Source organism: Acartia tonsa, chromosome 10 (genome assembly GCF_053477335.1).
Source record: "Acartia tonsa isolate MP-2025a chromosome 10, ASM5347733v1, whole genome shotgun sequence".
Lineage (NCBI taxonomy): Eukaryota > Metazoa > Arthropoda > Copepoda > Calanoida > Acartiidae > Acartia > Acartia tonsa.
Window position 1 is genome coordinate 281,588 of NC_137269.1, and position 18,413 is coordinate 300,000.

At 32.7% G+C, this 18,413-nt stretch overlaps 2 protein-coding genes across 2 annotated transcripts in view; one reads left to right on the forward strand and one right to left on the reverse strand.

Annotated features, from left to right (window-relative positions):
* The window catches only part of RpL6 (ribosomal protein L6), a 208,346-nt gene that overhangs the window by 57,502 nt on the left and 132,431 nt on the right, over positions 1-18,413 (reverse strand). The window lies entirely within an intron of this gene.
* LOC145330363 (chaoptin-like) overlaps positions 10,930-18,413 on the forward strand; it is a 59,066-nt gene continuing 51,582 nt past the window's right edge. The window contains exons 1-4 of the mRNA XM_080175000.1: positions 10,930-11,094; positions 14,244-14,447; positions 17,621-17,741; positions 18,282-18,346. Of these exons, the coding sequence (XP_080031126.1) occupies positions 14,439-14,447; positions 17,621-17,741; positions 18,282-18,346 (195 nt within the window). The 5' untranslated portion in view covers positions 10,930-11,094; positions 14,244-14,438. The remainder of the gene's footprint in view (positions 11,095-14,243; positions 14,448-17,620; positions 17,742-18,281; positions 18,347-18,413) is intronic.

Consider the following 18,413-nt stretch of genomic DNA (forward strand, 5'->3'; position numbering starts at 1 on the left):
GATCTTTAATCATTACCACTTTTTTGAATTTTAAGAAAATATAAAATAAAATAATAATAATATGTAAACACTTCAAACATTTGAAAATCCATATTGTATTGGTAACACTGGCTTCAGCAACGACTATGGCCACGACTACGGCCACGGCAACGGCTACACATTTAAAGATTCAGCTCTGTTTAGTGTTTATACTGGCTCTCACATTAGTTGAGAAAAAAGCTACTCAACTAACTATTTGGATCTAAATGAGTACTTTTCCTTATTTTTGGGGAATAACATACATTTATCGTTGATTGTCTTATCCCTTTAGATCCCTGAATTTAACCCTATTAACCCTAGTACATGAAATAGAGGTTGACAATATTCATATAAGCGGAGTTAATTCGCAACTCAGAAAATCAAACAGTTTTAAATCCTATAGGATGATTCTTTCATACCAAAGTTTTCCTACTGAAGATAATTAAAGTACCTCAACAGATTTTGACGTCATACGATAAAATAACCAATGAAAGGCCAGCATAACTTTTACCATTGGTCAATTACAGTGTATACTGGCCTCTCATTAGCTATTCTATCGTATGACGTCATAATCTGTTGAGGGCCTTTAATTTTCTTCTTTTCTTCTACGTAACTTTTAACATTGTTAATGGAATTTTCAACAAACTAGATTTGAACCCAAACAAATAATAATTCTAAAATTATTAAGATTACGTTACAAAAGTTTTTTCGGGGGTTTAGGACCCAAACGGCTTATAACTGGTTAAAGGTAACCTAAAGCTAAACGTACATTTGCTATGAGTAGAAAAGATTCGCTTCCTAAACTATGTTATTCCATAATTTCTACTGCGCTTGCATTTTACTAATTAGTAGCGCAGCTACTATATAATTAGAGCATTGTTATCCGTACGTATCGCAATAAATTTTTCTTGTAACACTCACAAGCAGACGCTATGCTATAGTAATCGTTGTTTAAAACTACGTAATAAATATATTTACTGAATAATCCATAAGATTATATATAATTCTTTATGATTATTTCTCAAAATTTGACCTTATTTTTATGGGAATCTACAGGCGAAGATCCAAAATAATAGAACTTACTCTTTTTACTTGAGGAGGTAGGTTGTGCTAAAATTACGTAAAGATGTGAGTTTTAAGGCTTTAAAAAACAGTAGTAGAACGATAACATTAACTAAATATGTGTATTCCTTATTGAAAAGAACTATAGTATTAGTGAATAATATTTAGTAAATATTATCGTTCTACTAGTGTTTTTAATCCTTACAACTCACAACTTTACTTAATTTTAGCACAACCTACCTCCCTCTTTAATCTTCTTTCGTATTATTCATTATTTAGTCATAATTTTATCAAAATTATTTGCTATTTCACCGGCGCAATCAAACATACAAAATTTTTGTTTATTTTAGCTTTCTAAAATTTCAGCGCACTACGTTGAAAAATTAGCCTCTAAAGTCCTCCTAAACGATATGTTTAGAAAAATTCCCTTGTCGTAGCAAAGCTACTCTATAATAATGATGTCTTTTTGTCCACGATCGAAATTCAACAGACCAACGCACACACACACACACACATACACACACACACACATACACACACACACACACACACACACACACACAGATTACCATCACATTTTTCTTCAAATATAGTTAAGTTATAAAATGACTAGCGGCTGTGCCCCTACCATCCAGGGGCTCTATATTCGAAGGGATATTGAAGGGCAGAAAAAAATGCCTAAAACCATACCCAGTCTAAATTATAAAATTATAGCCTTAAACTATCTTAGGACCTATAAGAAGCTTCATTGTAAAGGAAAACCATATCGGTTTAGCAGTTAGAGAGATCCTTCGCTACAGACAAAAACAGCTTACTAATTTGTATACTAGGATATATTTTTTATTGCTGCGTTACATATTAAAACATTGTTCTTTAAATAGTACTTTTTGATAATTAATATTTCTATGCATATTTTCCTTATTTTTCTCTCCCCCTTTCATCATAAATTTACTCTCCTAAATCTTTCTTTCTCCTTTTTTCTTTCTTTTAAACTTTCCCCCTTTTCCCCCTCTTAGAATAACTCCTTTCAGTGCATGGATGTACAGGGATAGGAAAATGGACGAAAAATTTGTTTAAACAAATAACTTTTCTGTTTACTAAAAATTTTGGTAGATACTTTTAGACATTTGCACCAACCAAGATTCAACAAAAGTACCCAAACAATTAAGAAAGAATTTTGGTTACTAGTACAGTTTTCAGTCCAATGTCCCCTCCCTCCATGATCCTGTGTCCTTTTGCCTCCTTCAATTTACTAGATAGAAATCCCCTTAAGAAAATGTTGTCATATAAAGCAGTAAAAATGAATTTTTGCTAAATTTACAAAATTACAAGTAAATTAAATTAAAAATATATTTTCATTTTAAGATTTGATTATAGAGGTGTTGTGCTTTATCATACTGAGAATCGAGAATCGTTTTTAAACTATTTATTACGAATAAAATATTTCAAAACATAACCCTTCAATAGAGCTGCAATTAGAAATTGCGGTTTTTACTGGACATCCTTTTGGCTAAGAAGCCCTATACATAGCAGAGAGCCTTAAACATTCTTTAATATACAGCGTTAGTTAGGCTTCAATAGCTAAGCCAGTCAATTTTAAACAGTTTTAAACAGACATTATACGAATTTTATAAATAAGCTATTCTTATTAACCCCTACGTGTCATTATATGCTATCGTACTTTCTGCCAGTTCAAATGGAAATTTTGAAATGACTATACTTGAATTGGGTCACATATTGAAGGCGAAGCTTTTATAATTTTAGGACGGGTCCGTTTGTATGTAACGGATAGCTCTGAACGTAAATTTAGGCATGTCAGAATCTCCTTATGGATTTAAAACTTTGCATGTTGATTCTTACAACAATTAGTTATAAAAAAATATAAAGCTTAGAAAAACTAAAAGCATTGCAAGATAAGTTTATTTTAAAATGTTAACCTTGCATAATTTTTAGACTAATATTTTTAAACATGATATAATATTATATTGATAACTGGAAGGCGATAAGGCACAATGTTATTGGAAACTTTAATATGTCTTTATAAAATACTCAAGTTATTAAAACAACTTTTGATAGTGTTGATTGACACATATTTTTTTTATTTTTTTTAACTTGGCTTCTATGGATGTTGTCATCCTTGAAACTAAAAATTTTGCTATAAATAATTTTAAATTTCAGATTCTTAATATTATCATAATGATTCAGTTTACATAAGATAAGGTAATAATAATTTAACAAGAAAGACAACAAGTAGAGCAGCAACAATAAGCTAAAAACATTTTCTATAATGACATTTATGAAATGTTATTTCGTAAATATAGACCGCATGTTAATTTATCTTTAATAGCAAAAGAAATTGAATTAAATAATTTTTCAAGAAAAATTTAATTCAATACTTAGTTTTGTGTTATTTAAATCTATTTTGTATTGTAATGTAAATTCTCATGAAAATGTTTATATTAATGACACTTTGACTGAAGTAAAGTGTTTAATATAATCAAACAATATCTATAATACAAAGTAGCTTGATGTCTGTCCGTCCCTTAAGATCTCAATAACCACGGAACCTACTCTTCAAGGTATATACCTATTGGTCATGTGGTGGTTTTAAGCTATTTTCTTTGGGGATAGGACACCCCCAACCCCTTCAAAACAAAAAAAATCCCCTTCCCATTTTTTTTGTTTATGGGGAAGGTAGTTCACATAAAACTACTGGCAGCATCAGTAATACCTTATTTTTTATTTATTTTTAATTACCTTTTGGGGCAAAGCCCCAAATGGCTAGGGGCGATTCCACCAATAGGAGACTACTAAAGAAACAAACAAGAGATCTCATTGGTTAAAATTGTGTACACATTTTGTTACGTGTTAGGGCATAATCATTTCATTTATTAAGAAAAAAAGTTTTCAATAAATTGTCAAAAACAACATTAAAAAAAAAATAGTCAATTAAATTTGAATAAAATTCCCCGAGGTTATTAAGCAAACGAATAAGAAAACGTTATTAAAGACTTTAGGGATTATTGTAATAAACAGTCTAATGTCCATTCCCTCTCATATACATATGACAATTATATATACCCATAAATATTAAGGGATTAGACCATGGGTACTAAATCTACTTACATCCTCAAGAGTCAAGGATACTAAACTAGGTTACTTATTTTGTAGATTAGATTAGATTTATTATTCTTGGGTGTAAATACATAGAAAAAAAACAATAATAATAAATGAGCTAAATGAGTATGATATACATTTATATATACAGTCTAATTTTATTGATATGGTTAATTTATAAAAAAAATTTCTTCCCAAATGGCAGTTTCCTAAAAAGTAGGAAGTATGCAGTAATGTGTATTTACACATTGTTTTCATACAGGCCATATAAGTAAGACAAAAAAAGAAAAAATATAATAAGCAATAGATAAAATCATATTCGAGAGGAAAGAATGATTATAATTATAATTATAGGAGCAAACGCCTGGGCAATACTAGTTTTTAATTAACTAACATATATAAATTTAGTAAAAGTACCCAAAGTTTTGAGTCAACAAATGTTTATAAAACCAGGTCTTCCTTCTCCCTATATGTATATGAAGTTGTCTTGTATGCTTGTCTACGGAATAGACTTAAACCTGCCCTAAATTTATGAGAAATCAGCAAAATAAGCAATAAGCATACACACATCAAGAATATTTAAACGTTTTTTAGATGGTTGGAGAACCCCATATTTTCATGTACATATTTTGAGGAATGACAACATCCATAAAAGCGAATCTCTGAAACGGTATGACAGACGAACATTAGCTCTTGTACAGTGTCAGAACTGAATATACAAAATAAGAATATATAAGATTTTACAAAATCATACGTAAATTGGTTGCAAAGTTTTTTGAATACAGAATTCTGTTTTAGGACATACTGACATTTTTAGGATTTGATTATAGAGATTAGAGATGCTCATTATATTGAACTTTATTGTTATTTGAATCAGTAGTCCAAAAATCAGATCAATCGGATGATTTTATTGCATAAAAATTGTTGTTAAAAAAATAAAAATACAACATGTTTAAAATAGACGTATGGACATTCTGGTAACGATTATAGGGTTGCTAGCTACGCTTTCTAAATCGTACCTAACAACTACAGGAATCATCATGCAAAGTTTGAAATCGATTGGACAATTCTAACATGCCTAAATTAACGAAAGAAGCTCTCTGTTATGGACGGACTGACGGATGGACGGATGGACCGACCGTAATAATAGAAAAGCTTTGCTTTTAAAAAAAATTGCGGGATATGACCCTATCATATCAACTTTTGAAAATATGATAATGTATTTATGTATTATTAGTATTATTATGGCGAGTTAATAATGACAGTATTAATTATGTCTATGTATTTGACATATCTAATCAGCCGTATATAATCATACCCAATTAAGTCATATCTATCTATCTACCACTTTATATATCTAAATAGAAGCTTTTTATAGTCCCTGTAAAAATGACGTGATACTGGCCTTCCATTGGTATTTTAGTCTGTGTATTGGACTATCATTGGTAATTTTTTATTGTATGATGTTATTTTTATAGGCACTATTAAGAGCTTCATCTAATTAAATTCATATAAATTTATATTTCTAATTATCTATCTATATATATATGTATATATATGTATAAATCTACCTATCTATCTATCTATCTAATTATAATGATTGATGTGTAACCTAATCCTATTATTATCACCTTATAATACATCTATTCATCTTTGTCTTCAAGGGACATTCCATTCCAAAATTTTTATTTGTCAAATATGCATCTTTTTATCACAAGTATTTAAGTATGAAGTTTATTTTGTATTACAAATTGTTTCATGTACATTAGAGTAAAACACTAGAGGGGGAAAGGGTTAAATAACAGTATCTCCCCATCGCAACCACCTTGTGCAACCTTTCTATTGGGTCATTGAAAATCAACCAATGGTGTCGCCTATGTTAACACAGCCAAGTAGCAGAAAATAATTTAGAAGCTGACTAAAGAGGTCTTTGAAAAGGGAATGGAGGTAGTTGTCTGTATATACATCTATACCAAAGATCTGTTTCATGTACAATCTTCAGATGCTTATAACAGATTTGCCATTTTATCATATGTGTATACTGTAAGGTGAAAAATTTCTTAAGGATCAAAAAAGAATCTCATATATGGTTGGTCTGACATATATTTGCTTTTTATGGTAGCTTTATGTGCATGTTTGGGACATTTTGAGCACATTTTATGACCAAATCCGTTCGTTTACGGACAAACATATAAAATATCAGGTTTTCAGTATTAGTGCTGTATTACATCTTACTGTTGTTATTTAATTTCCCTTACCAAAAAGACTAGACTTCTAAATCACTTTGTCTACATCTATTTCAATTCTAAGCTTCGTTAATTATGGATTTTGTAATTCGTGTTCATATTTTTATGTAACGTAGTTTCCCCTTATCTATTAATCTCTGTTTTACTCTATGCTTGGTGAGGCTCTTAAAGTTAAAGAGCTATACTAGAGAGAACAAAAATTTCCCCGAAATCCGGTCCTCATTTTGGAAAGACGAAGAAAGTCACTCAAAAAATCAGCATGTTACGTCATAAAAACGAGGGATTATCTATCTCGTATTTAGGGGTTTTCTTTCCCACCCCTCCTCTCCTCACCCCTCATTTTTTTGACGTCATTGAGGGATTTTCTTTGTCTTCTTATTTTGGTAAAATGGGAGAGGTTTTAACTTCGATGCCATACTATTATCAGGATACAATTAAAATGAAATCTATAACAAGAAACGCTTATTATTGAATACTAATTTAATAAAAAAATTTGTCTTAAAAAGAATTTATATTTCTAAATTTTTATAAAAAAAACTACAAAAATTTTGGTGTTTGTTTATTATTATAGTATTGCTTAGAAAGACCCCTAAGGACTAAGCCACTAGTAGTAGGAAAACCGCTTAATTATACCCATATTCAATTCCAACGCCTCACTGAAATTAGTATAGCTATACCTATGTATTGATGCAATGCCAAAAATATAGAACAATCATGTCTTCAACTCAAAGTTAATCACTACATTGGCTGGCGTGTAAGGATAGAACAATGGACGATAAAATAAGACACCTCACAAATAATTGTAACTATTGTGAAATTTACCATTGAACCGATATGTTTCTCCTTAACAGTTGTCTTCTTATAGGTTCAAATAAGTTTTTATAAATATTTTGTTTTTGGTTATTTCCTCTCTCCCAATAAAGCTAACCCCTATCCCTCTCCCAAAGAAAAATTGCTTATGGAAGCTCGAATTCACCCTCTTATCCCTCTAGAGGCGTAGCCGATATTTTTACAGTAAAAAGACAAAATCTAAACGCTTGAAACAAAAATTTGGAATACCTCTATAGAAAATCAAAATAAATAAATGATCTATCTATTAAAAAATAACAATCACATGTCCTTAATTTCTATTTAATTTATCCTTTTGCATTGAATATATTTCTGTTAATTTTTCATTTTTTCATCAAATTATTACTTCATAAGTTCTGATTATTATTTATTTATTAGACTAATAGAATAATAAAGATAGACAGATACACAAAGAAAGATAAAGAGGAGGAAAAAAAGGATAAGACAATGGTAAAAAAATTATGTTCCGAACACTCCCAATGATAATTAACTAAATAACCTTTCTGAAGATTAAAATTTGAACAAAAGTTTAAACCATAAAATCAAGATTTAATAAAACTACCTAAAGTTTTAAGGCTTCGAATGAGAGAGCATGATTATAAAACTTTGGGAACCATAATAATTTACAGTCAAATGTCCCCTCCCTCCCAGGATGGAAATGTAGTTATAGAAACACTAATATTGCATTATTGGTTGCTCAAAGCAAAGCTTTTCTGTTATTATACTTTCTACATCATTACTAAATACATAAAATAAGAAAAATAAAGTTAAAACCTATTATATAAAGTAGTTAGATTTTAATTTGTTTGAAGCTTAAAATCTCAATAATTACTAAACTATTTTGAATAAGCTTTACATAGGTTCTGTGATTGTTTTTGGCTATTTTATTATGAGATTTAAATCCTAGGATAGTTTTATGCTTTTTTTAACCCTTCTGCCACTTTGAATAAAGATCCCCAAGCTGACAAAGTGAGTTAAAGGGTAGATGTTCAGTTTCATTGAAAAGAGAGGAGAAAAAGAATTACTGAAAATATGCTCGTATTTCTAAAAAATATTGAAACCATAAAATAGTAAAAACATTTAAGTATATTCTAATTCTAATTTAAAAGGTGATACGGTTTAAAACCTTTAATTAGATTTTTAAAGACAAAACGTTATGTTTCCGGTATCTATATATTTGACTCTCTATCTTTATTATGTCTATTGCTTCTAGAGTTAATTATTTTACAAATATTAGATATGTTAGAGAGAGAGAGAGAGAGAGAGAGAGAGAGAGAGAGAGAGAGAGAGAGAGAGAGAGAGAGAGAGAGAGAGAGAGAGAGAGAGAGAGAGAGAATTGACCATATATAAGAATGTTATTGTTTGCTTTTATTATAAATAACAAGTATGACAATATACATAAATAGCAAAGCTCATAGAAGTAAAAACAGTTTACATTTCAGCAAGTTATGTTCATTAGGATATCGTAAATGGCTTGACCGGTTTGTTCATAATCGGTTTTAGGTTATCAAGGCTGGAGGTGAAGCTTTTTATAATTGAAATATCATATACAAACAGACGGACGGACAAATTGATTATTTATGTTATAACTATCCTATTATATAAAGTAATAAGCTTTTTTTCTGTCTGTAGCGAAGGATCTCGCTAACTAACGAGCCCCTAGATGCTAGGGGCGCAGCTACTAGTATAGTATATGCTTGTTCTAACCCACGACCGTGGCTCAACATGTAGCGCATCCGCTCGTCGTCGGGAAGGTGATAGGTTCAAATCTCGGTCCGACACCGCGTCATAACTAAAGACGTTAAAATTGGTTCCTACTGCTGCTATGTCAGATGCGCGACATAAATAGTTAGAGTATGGGGGAATGTCTTGGCCCAAAACAGGCGCAACTCATTACCATCCACAGTTCTTCTCAGACAAAGGTCGTGCAATCAAAGTGTTGGTTGTCTGATGGGTGTTGATACCCTAGGCGATTGAGCGCGTTACACTACAATTTAAAACGCAGAGTATGTTCAAAGGTGACGTGGAGAGGACGTGTGCCAGAAGCGCCACCACGTCCCTACAGTCAATAGTCAATATGCTTGTTCTAATAATGATATGATCAAATTTATATTATTATTTATCAGTAGCGAGGTATTTCTATAATTCAAAATGTCCGTCAGTAAGCTACATTTTAAAGGGATTTTTCCTGCTTCTATTAAAAATAGACAACTGACAAACCCCAAACTGTCCCAGTTTGAGCAAGACGATTCCAGTGACGTCACATACGTTTCGGGAAAGAAAAAGGGAAGGGGGGAAGAAAATCTCTTCAAAAGAGATGGGAGAAAAGGGAAGAGATTTTCTTTCCCCCTTCCCTTTTTATATGACGTCACAGGAATTGTCTCGCTCAAACTGGGACAGTTTTGGGTTTGTCAGACAACTGATTTGTTTTTTAAAGATGAGCATCCAGAATAGTTTTTTCTCGCACCGTATTATAAACGGCTTTCGTATATTCGTAGAAAGCTGGATGCAATACGATGCTAGGCATAGTTTTTTCGTATGGATGAGAACCGGTTCCTATCCACCGGATTCGAATGAATACGAGAACATAATTTACTTGGTCCGTTATGTCACAAAATATGCCACAAAAATATAAATATTAACTAAATACAATTTTTTGCTTTGCTACTTATGTAGGTTGTCATCCTTGTTTATATACATGAATTGCTTGTTCATATAAAAAAGAACATAATATGTAAATATAATTGAGTTTTCTCTTTTTTATTCTTTTCCTTTCTTTATGTACTAGCGGTTACGCCTCTAGAAGCCTCTAGGGGCACTTAAAGTGGCAGAGGAAAAAGAATCCCACCCCCCCCCTTCCTTTTTCGATTTGAGTTTTAAAAGAAAACTTTTGGCAGGCCGCTATCTTTTCTGTGGGGGGGGGGGGGGGGTGGGGGATGAATATACCCTCCCCAAAATAGTTAAAAACCTTTCGAGGATCTATAAGAGGCTTCACTATATTGGATCAATGATTAGCGAGATCTTTCACTGCAGACAAAAAAACTTACTAATTTGTATAATTGGATACTCTTAATATTGCATACGATAATATAATCTGAAGTAAATAATATAATTAAATACAGCTTGACTTCAATAAAGCTGTTGAGAGATTAAAATATTTTATGATATCTATGATACAAAGTAGCTTGGTGTATGTCTCTCCGTCCGTCTGTCCCTTAAGATCTCGGTAACCAATAAACCGATCAGATTCTACTCTTTAGGGAATATACCTACTGGTCCAGTGGTGGTTTTAGGTTATTTTCTTGGGGCGTGGGACACCCCCCACCCCCCAAAAAATAAAAAAAATTCCCCTCAATTTTTTTTGATGAATATGAAACACCAACTATTTGGTGCTGCACCACATGTACTACATTACTACAGAGGGTAGGGGCGAAGCCGTTAGTGGGTTATAATTTACAAAACGTTTCTTATAGATTCAATCAATTAAATTGAATGAAAAAAGACTGTATGTATATGTTGTCCATAGGCCTAGCCCTTCGTTTCTGAAAACAACATAAAATAATTATGATTAAGTTTATATAAGAAACAATCTTTGGTGTCAAATAGTAATTAAATATGATATTTTTATCGATTTCAGATTGCTGTATACTGTCTACTATCCAACATACGTTGAATTATTCAAGATAGCCAAAACTTGATACCTATCTATCTATCCCTAATCCCTGGCTATCTGTGGATGTAAGCTGAGCCAAATGTTTAGACAATGAAAGAAGAATTGGTGAGATAATACACGGACAACGAGGTGTGGAGATATAAAGCGAGTTCTAAGGACAATTTTAGTTGCGGGTCTAAGACCTTTCCCCTATGTAACACTACCACTACTTCAATGCGTCATAAAGTACCTATTTGCGTCACTTAAACAATACATGGGGTGTGGAGAAATAAAGCCAGTTCTGAGAATAATTTTAGTTGCAGGGCAACAGTCTCTCTCCTCTAACACAACCACCACTTTAATGCGCTTAAAAAAATACCTATTTGCGTCACCAAAATAATACACATACAATGAGGTGTAGAGAAAGAAAGCTAAGAACAATTTTAGTTGCGGTGGCTACAGACTCTCCTCTCCCCTATGTAACACTACCAATAATCCAATGCATCACAAAGTACCTCATTGCATCACTACAACGAAATTAATCAAGTAATTTTAGGCATAGTCCCTTTTTGTCGTACTACTGTAAAAATATGACAAAATGCCACTTAAAAAGCAATGTCACGAAATGGACTATACCCATAATTTATTGTATACAATGTTGGAGATGCGACCCTCAATTTTCAAATTCTTTGAACGTACATATGAGACTTTTACAGAAATGCTTCGCATCCACAACTATCTATCTATGCTTGATATAAAGTCAACACTTTATAGATCATATTATGAACCTTTGATTGACACGTGCCCTGCAATTAACTAGTAGCACTCAGGGGCAAGACACAATTACTTTAGCTAGGCCCAAGGCATTATTTGTATCAATTTATGCATTCATAGGCCTATCCTTACCTATATGACACCATATATGGGTAACGCTAGCCTATTCATGGTAATCTGTATGTGATTTGCTAATAGTATATGTTTATTAAAGATATTATGTTTATAGTTAATGTAATCATACAAACAACTAGTTCAAATATGTATGCCTACAACCATGCCTGATTTACGTCACATATTAACACACAGATATTTAATTGCACAGACAAACACTAAAATCCTGGTCCAGAGCTAATGTTATAGCATGTACCTCTTGAATTTATTCAGTTATTTACTAACTCTCCTACCATCAACTTCTCTTTCTGGCTTTAAAAGGTAATGACTTAGTTGTTTGGCATGCATTGTAGTTTAAATTTAGGCCCCTTAGTACTTAGCATGAATTGAGCTCAGGCCTTATGTTAGAACTCTAACACTTAGCACAATTCACTGCTTGGGACTTAGGGCATATTTCTGTCCTACTCTACTTATAATTTTAACACTTATCCTGTAAATATTTTCATACTTAACTTATGCACTTGTGATATAAATACACTTTATAAAAACATTTTCCTTCCTTAATACTTAATATACTTATACAATTCTGATCGAATATCAAAACCAACCATTTATTCTTAGGTTAAAGCAACATAATACTTCGCGTGGGTCTTTTGTTGAGCTTCCACCAGCTCAACCAAATTCGTATTATACTTGTGGGAATAGAGGGTTAAGCATTCTAAACAAACGAACCGACGATGAGAATGTCTATGTGTATTGCATTAAAATTAGGTTTTAGTAGTACTCATAGAAGAGCGGTCTCCATACCTAACTATGGACAAACGCCCCATTCGCACACACAATGTACATTAAATTTTTTGCATCTACCTAAATTTTGTCCCATAAGCAAACAAATGCCTGTAGAGACCAGTTACCACACACACAAACATACTCTTTTACATTTCCTAAAAATGTCATTAAATGAACTATATTATTCATGTAATACAGTTCATTATTATATATTTTCAAATTGTAATCATAGCTCTTTCTTTTAAAATATATTTTATAGGCCAGTAAACTGAACACAGTAATAGTGTCTGGCTGATTATGACGTAACAAAAAATATTAGCCAATGAGAGGCCACTATAAATTTTACCATTGGTCAATAACGGCCTCTCATTGGCTATTTTTTTTTGTTACGTCATAATCAGTCAGACACTATTACTGTGTTCCAGTAAACTTATTTTCAATCTCAAACACAGTAGACACTATACTGTGATATTTTGTTAATACATAACTATGGAAACCAATAGAAGTGTAAGGGGAAATTTATAAAAATTGGCCAAAAATCAGATATCCATATCACTTTTACATTTTCCAACAAAAGGATACTAACTAGACTTTTTAGAAACAAAAAAATTCAAAACGGAATTCCGTTGCTTTCACACAAATAACTTTGTTGAGCACTGAAACCCCCCTTTCCTTAATTTTAAAAGCAAATTAAAAATAAAGTGGGAGGTTTTTGTTTGTTCAATACTTTAGTAAAAATATTGGAGCTATATCCTACCAGTGCTCAATAGACACTTTCTGTGAAATACCCGTTGTAGAGTGACCAAATGGGTGATTTATTTATCGCCCATTGTCGTATCCCTGTAAATCCTGAGTTTTTAATCAAGTAGAGTATATAGCAACCACCCAAAAAGTAAAGTGATAATTGGAACTAACTAAGATTAATCACACACACACACACACACACACACACAAACATACACATACACACAAACAAACACACATTAATACACACACACACAAATACACACACACACACACACACACACACACACACATAGATATTAGATAAGGGATATAGGAATACTTTACCGAGCCTTTGAGGTGGTGGGGGTTTAGTTAGTAGTCGTCCCCCTTTCTTTTAATTGCAATTTTAAAAAGAAAAAGTATAGCACCCTTGTAAGAAGGGAAGTCCAGTAAGTCATACAAGCGGTCTCTAGTGCTAGAAATTCTTTTCTAGGGACTATTTCTCTTGGGAGGGCTGTTGTACCCATCGCCTAGTAGTTATAAACCTTCCTAGGACTTTGTTCGGTTCAGCAGTTAACGAGAAGCTTCGGTACAGACAGACATACTCACAGATCCTGTTACTTTATTATAAAGATAAACAGAAAATGGCAAAAGGTAATATGTTACCCCTAGTTTTAAATGGGCAATGCATTCTCTCCACTATTAATGTAGCTATCACATCTGACGTAGCAGAAGTAGATACAGCCCTTAACATATTTGGTTATGATGTGTTTTAGGCAGAGATTCGAACCCATCAACTCCAAAAGCGAATGCCCGTTGTGTTACACTACCGTTGCGTTAAATATTTTTTTTTATAGCATATTTACCTATCTTTATATCTCTACAAAATAAATCAGGGAAAAAACTGTAGATCACATAATTTATCTGTTTTCGTCTAATGAAGAGTGTTGAAACGTCTATATGGAGTGCGACAGAGTCAAGATAATAAAAAACGTTTCAGTGATTTATTTTATATTAGTTAAAGACATGTAAAATAGTGATTTAGAAAAAAACAATTGTAATAAGAAAGAAAGAAATATCAAAGTGTAAACATGAATTGGGTAAGTCGATTTTTTTTTAGTAGCAAAGCTACTCTTCAAGTTTATTTTATCTATCGGTTTCAATGAAACACGGAGATGCTGTCTAAAATGGTGCAAAAAATGGGGACAAATTTCAAATTGATTTGACGGGGCTGTTTATTTACGTCACAAGTGAGGGGAAAGAAAAGGGAAGGAGGAAAGAAACCCCCTAGAAAAGAGATGGGGGTATGACGTCACACGCCAAAACAATTTGAAATTTGTCCCCATTTTTTGCACCATTTTAGACAGCATCTCCGTGTTTCATTGAAACCGATAGATAAAATAAACTTGAAGTATCTCCGAAGTATTTTAGCATTTAAACACACACAAAAAAAACTTGTTTGCACAACATTTGTGTAAAAGTCATAATGAGGGGGGGGGGGGGGGAACATTGGGATGTAAATTAAACTCTTGAAAAAAACTTTTTAAACTGTAATTATTTTTTTTAATATTAACTAATATTACATCCTAAAGAAATGCAAATTTTATTTAATCATAGTTGTAGTTGCATTGTATATCATTTATCGCCTATTGTTTTATCCATTAAGATCCCTAAATCAAAGGCGTAAACGTCAAGAACGTAATATTTTCTAGGACACAGTATAACTTTTGTAGATCGATTAGCCCTAATTTTAAAAAAAGCTGTGCTTATAACAGTTTTAAATTTAGAACAATGTATTAAAAGTATTTAGGACCAATCGAAAAATTGTATAAATTTCAACTGAAATAGATTTATTTGAAAAATGTAAATTCATGTTTAGGAATTTGTAGAGTTGAAATATTGTTCATTCATTATCACTAAAAATATAAAGTAACAAAATAATCTAATCTGTAATTCTAGTCAATAAGGAATCTATCTTCTTCTATAATACAAAGTATTGCCATTTCTGTCTTTTTGTTTATTTATACCAAAGGATCTCACTAACCGCGGAACCGATCGGGTTCTCCTTTACAGGGTAGCTTCTCATAGGTCCCGGAAAGATTTATAACTATTTTGAGTAAGGGTACCACCGGCCTCCCAAGAGAAATCGCCCATAGAAAAAAATTTATCCCCCTCCCCGAAACGATATCTATAATACAAAGTAGAACGATGTCTGTCCGTCTGTCCGTCTGTCTGTCCGTCTGAAGCTTAAGATCTCAGTAACCGCTGAACCGAATGGGCTCTACTCTTCAGGGAATATACCTACTGGTCCTGTGGTGGTTTTAAGATATTTTCTTGGGGGGGGGGGGGGTGTTACACCCCCAACTTCCCCAAAAACAAAAAAATCCCCCCCCCTTATTTTTTATTTTGCTCTGCTACAGGCTGCCGCAGGCTGCATTTTTTTTTTTTTTTTTTTTTGTTACCTTTGTGGAAGGTTTTCACACTTTTTTTACCATCTCTTGGGGCAAAGCCCCTAGAGGCTAGGGGCGAAGCCGCTAGTATTATATAAAGTAGAAAGCTTATTTTGTTTAAAACTAAAGATCCCGGAAATTGCTGGTCTAAATTGATTGTATTTTAAAGGGAGGCGTTGTAAGTGTCTTTGAATGGTTTTAGACTATTTTTATAGATATTTTTTCAAATATAGATTTCATTGATTAACTGACAATTTCTGATTCCAATAGTTTTTTATCTAAATTATTTGCCCATTATTACTGTATAATACTTGATTATTTTAACTGTTCTTTCTTAATGTCTAATGTTTTCGAGTTTTCTCTTTCGCACTCTGTAATACTTTACTGTTCTTGATAAAACAATATTTTTTGTAATATTATCTAAATAATTAATTAATTTTGCTATTTATTTCTGAATCATACTTTCCTGTCTTCTTTTTTTGGTTGTTTTGTATGTATTACTATAGAGTAACCATTTATCAAAAATAATCTATTTAGCACAAATGTACAAAGCCTTTTCACAAAATAGCAGATTTTAATTGCTGTTGATAGCTGTAACTCTCGCTCTTTCTCTCTTCCTTATTATCTTTCTCTGTCTGTCTGTCTGTTTCTCTGTCTGTCTGTCTGTCTCTCTGTCTGTCTGTCTGTCTCTCTCTTTCTCTCTCTCTCTCTCTCTCTCTCTCTCTCTCTCTCTCTCTCTATCTATCTATCTTTCTCTGTCTCTCTCTGTCTCTCTCTGTTTCTCTCTGTCTCTCTCTGTCTCTCTCTGTCTCTCTCTCTCTATCTCTCTGTATCTCTCTCTGTATCTCTCTGTCTCTCTCTCTCTCTCTCTGTCTCTCTCTCTCTCTCTCTCTGTCTCTCTTTCTCTCTCTCTCTCTCTCTCTCTCTCTCTCTCTCTCTCTCTCTCTCTCTGTCTCTCTCTCTCTCTCTTTTTATCTATCTATCTATCTCTCTCTCTATCTCTCTCTCTCTCTCTCTCTTTTTATTCTTCTTTCTTCTCTATATAATACTATTTCTCTCTTTATAAGATAAAGTTAAATTTTTTCAATAAAATTTCATAATATTAGCCGTAAGACTGCCCCAATCCGTCTTTTAATCTGCGCTTATTGAAAATTATAAGACCTATAAATTATGTGTACGAACATATATTGTTGTTTGATGTTTCAGTGAAAATGTTTTTTTTTTGCATAAAAATTATTTATCCTTTCATTTATCACTATTAAATGCTCCTAGAGGCCTCAAGGAGCACTTTTGGGAGGGGGGAGGGTTTGGGTGTTCGAACCCTCCTCATTTTCTTTTTAAACCATCCCAAAACTGACTTACATTGAAGAATAAAATAGCCTTAAACCACCTTATAGCCTTATGGCCATAAAATAGAAAACTTAATCGTTTCAGTGGTCAACAAGATCCTAACAGACAAACATATATTAAATACACTTTACTAATTATTTGTTGATTATACATTTGATATCCACGAAAAGCTGTTTACAATACGATGAAAGAAATAACTATTCTCGACTACGTCTAGGTCTTTTTATGTTGGTTAAATTATTTTAGGCGTATTTTCTTCAGTGAAACTTTCCCTGTACACCATTTGATCTTGGTTTATTTGTAGGCCTTATTAAGCAGCTTATAACGATGTGCTAGAATAACATGTACGTTCAGCCGTTTAGCAGTTAGTAGCCTTTAAAGTTCATTGACTTTTGGAGATAATTGTTCCCAGGAACATCTTACTATGAACTGCAAAGAGCACAACACCACAATACAACATAATTCATAATAAGGTTATGGAGTTGTTACTGCCTTTGTTACTTGTTCTGCCATTCTGCACAACCTTGTCCCTGCTGGACCTACGCAAGATGTCGCCCTGCAAGTTCAACCCTCTGTGCCTTTGCTCAGCTTCAGGTAGATAGTTGGTAGCCCGGAGAGTCCCATCTCAATGAATTGCAAACCTGATTAATCCTTAAAGATTTAGGTTCACTGCAAGCCTAACATGCAAGGGGGGGGGGTAATATCGCCCTGTAAATTATAATCTTTTTAGTCTTTCAGTTTTTCAGTTTTTCAGGTATCAAGTTGGTTCAAGTCCTATCGCAACTAATATTAGTACTTGGTTAATCTTTTAAAGTTTTGAGGGGGATGGGGGGGGGGGGGAGGTATAGGCCTTTACTTCAGGCACCAAGTTGGCGGTTTGAGTCCCAACAAATTAGGTAAAATAATTAAGAAGCTGTATAAAATTACAAAACATATGACCAATAATAGGCCAATACACAGACTAAATTATCAATGACAGTCTGAATGGCAGGTTTTTTTTCAAAATAGAAAATATTTTTCTTTCTAAATAAACAATAATTACTTGAGGGAGGTAACTACACATCCCCCACACGAGCAAATAGTTTGACATATATCGTTGGGAAGAATTTTTAAAATTTTTAAATATGATTTTAGGTGAAGACCTTGGAGCAGTACAATGTGATGGAATAGAACTACCAACTATACCTCAACAATTATTGGTAGGCTATCTATCTACCTATCTATCTATTTATCTTTATATTTATCTATCTATGTATCCATATAAAT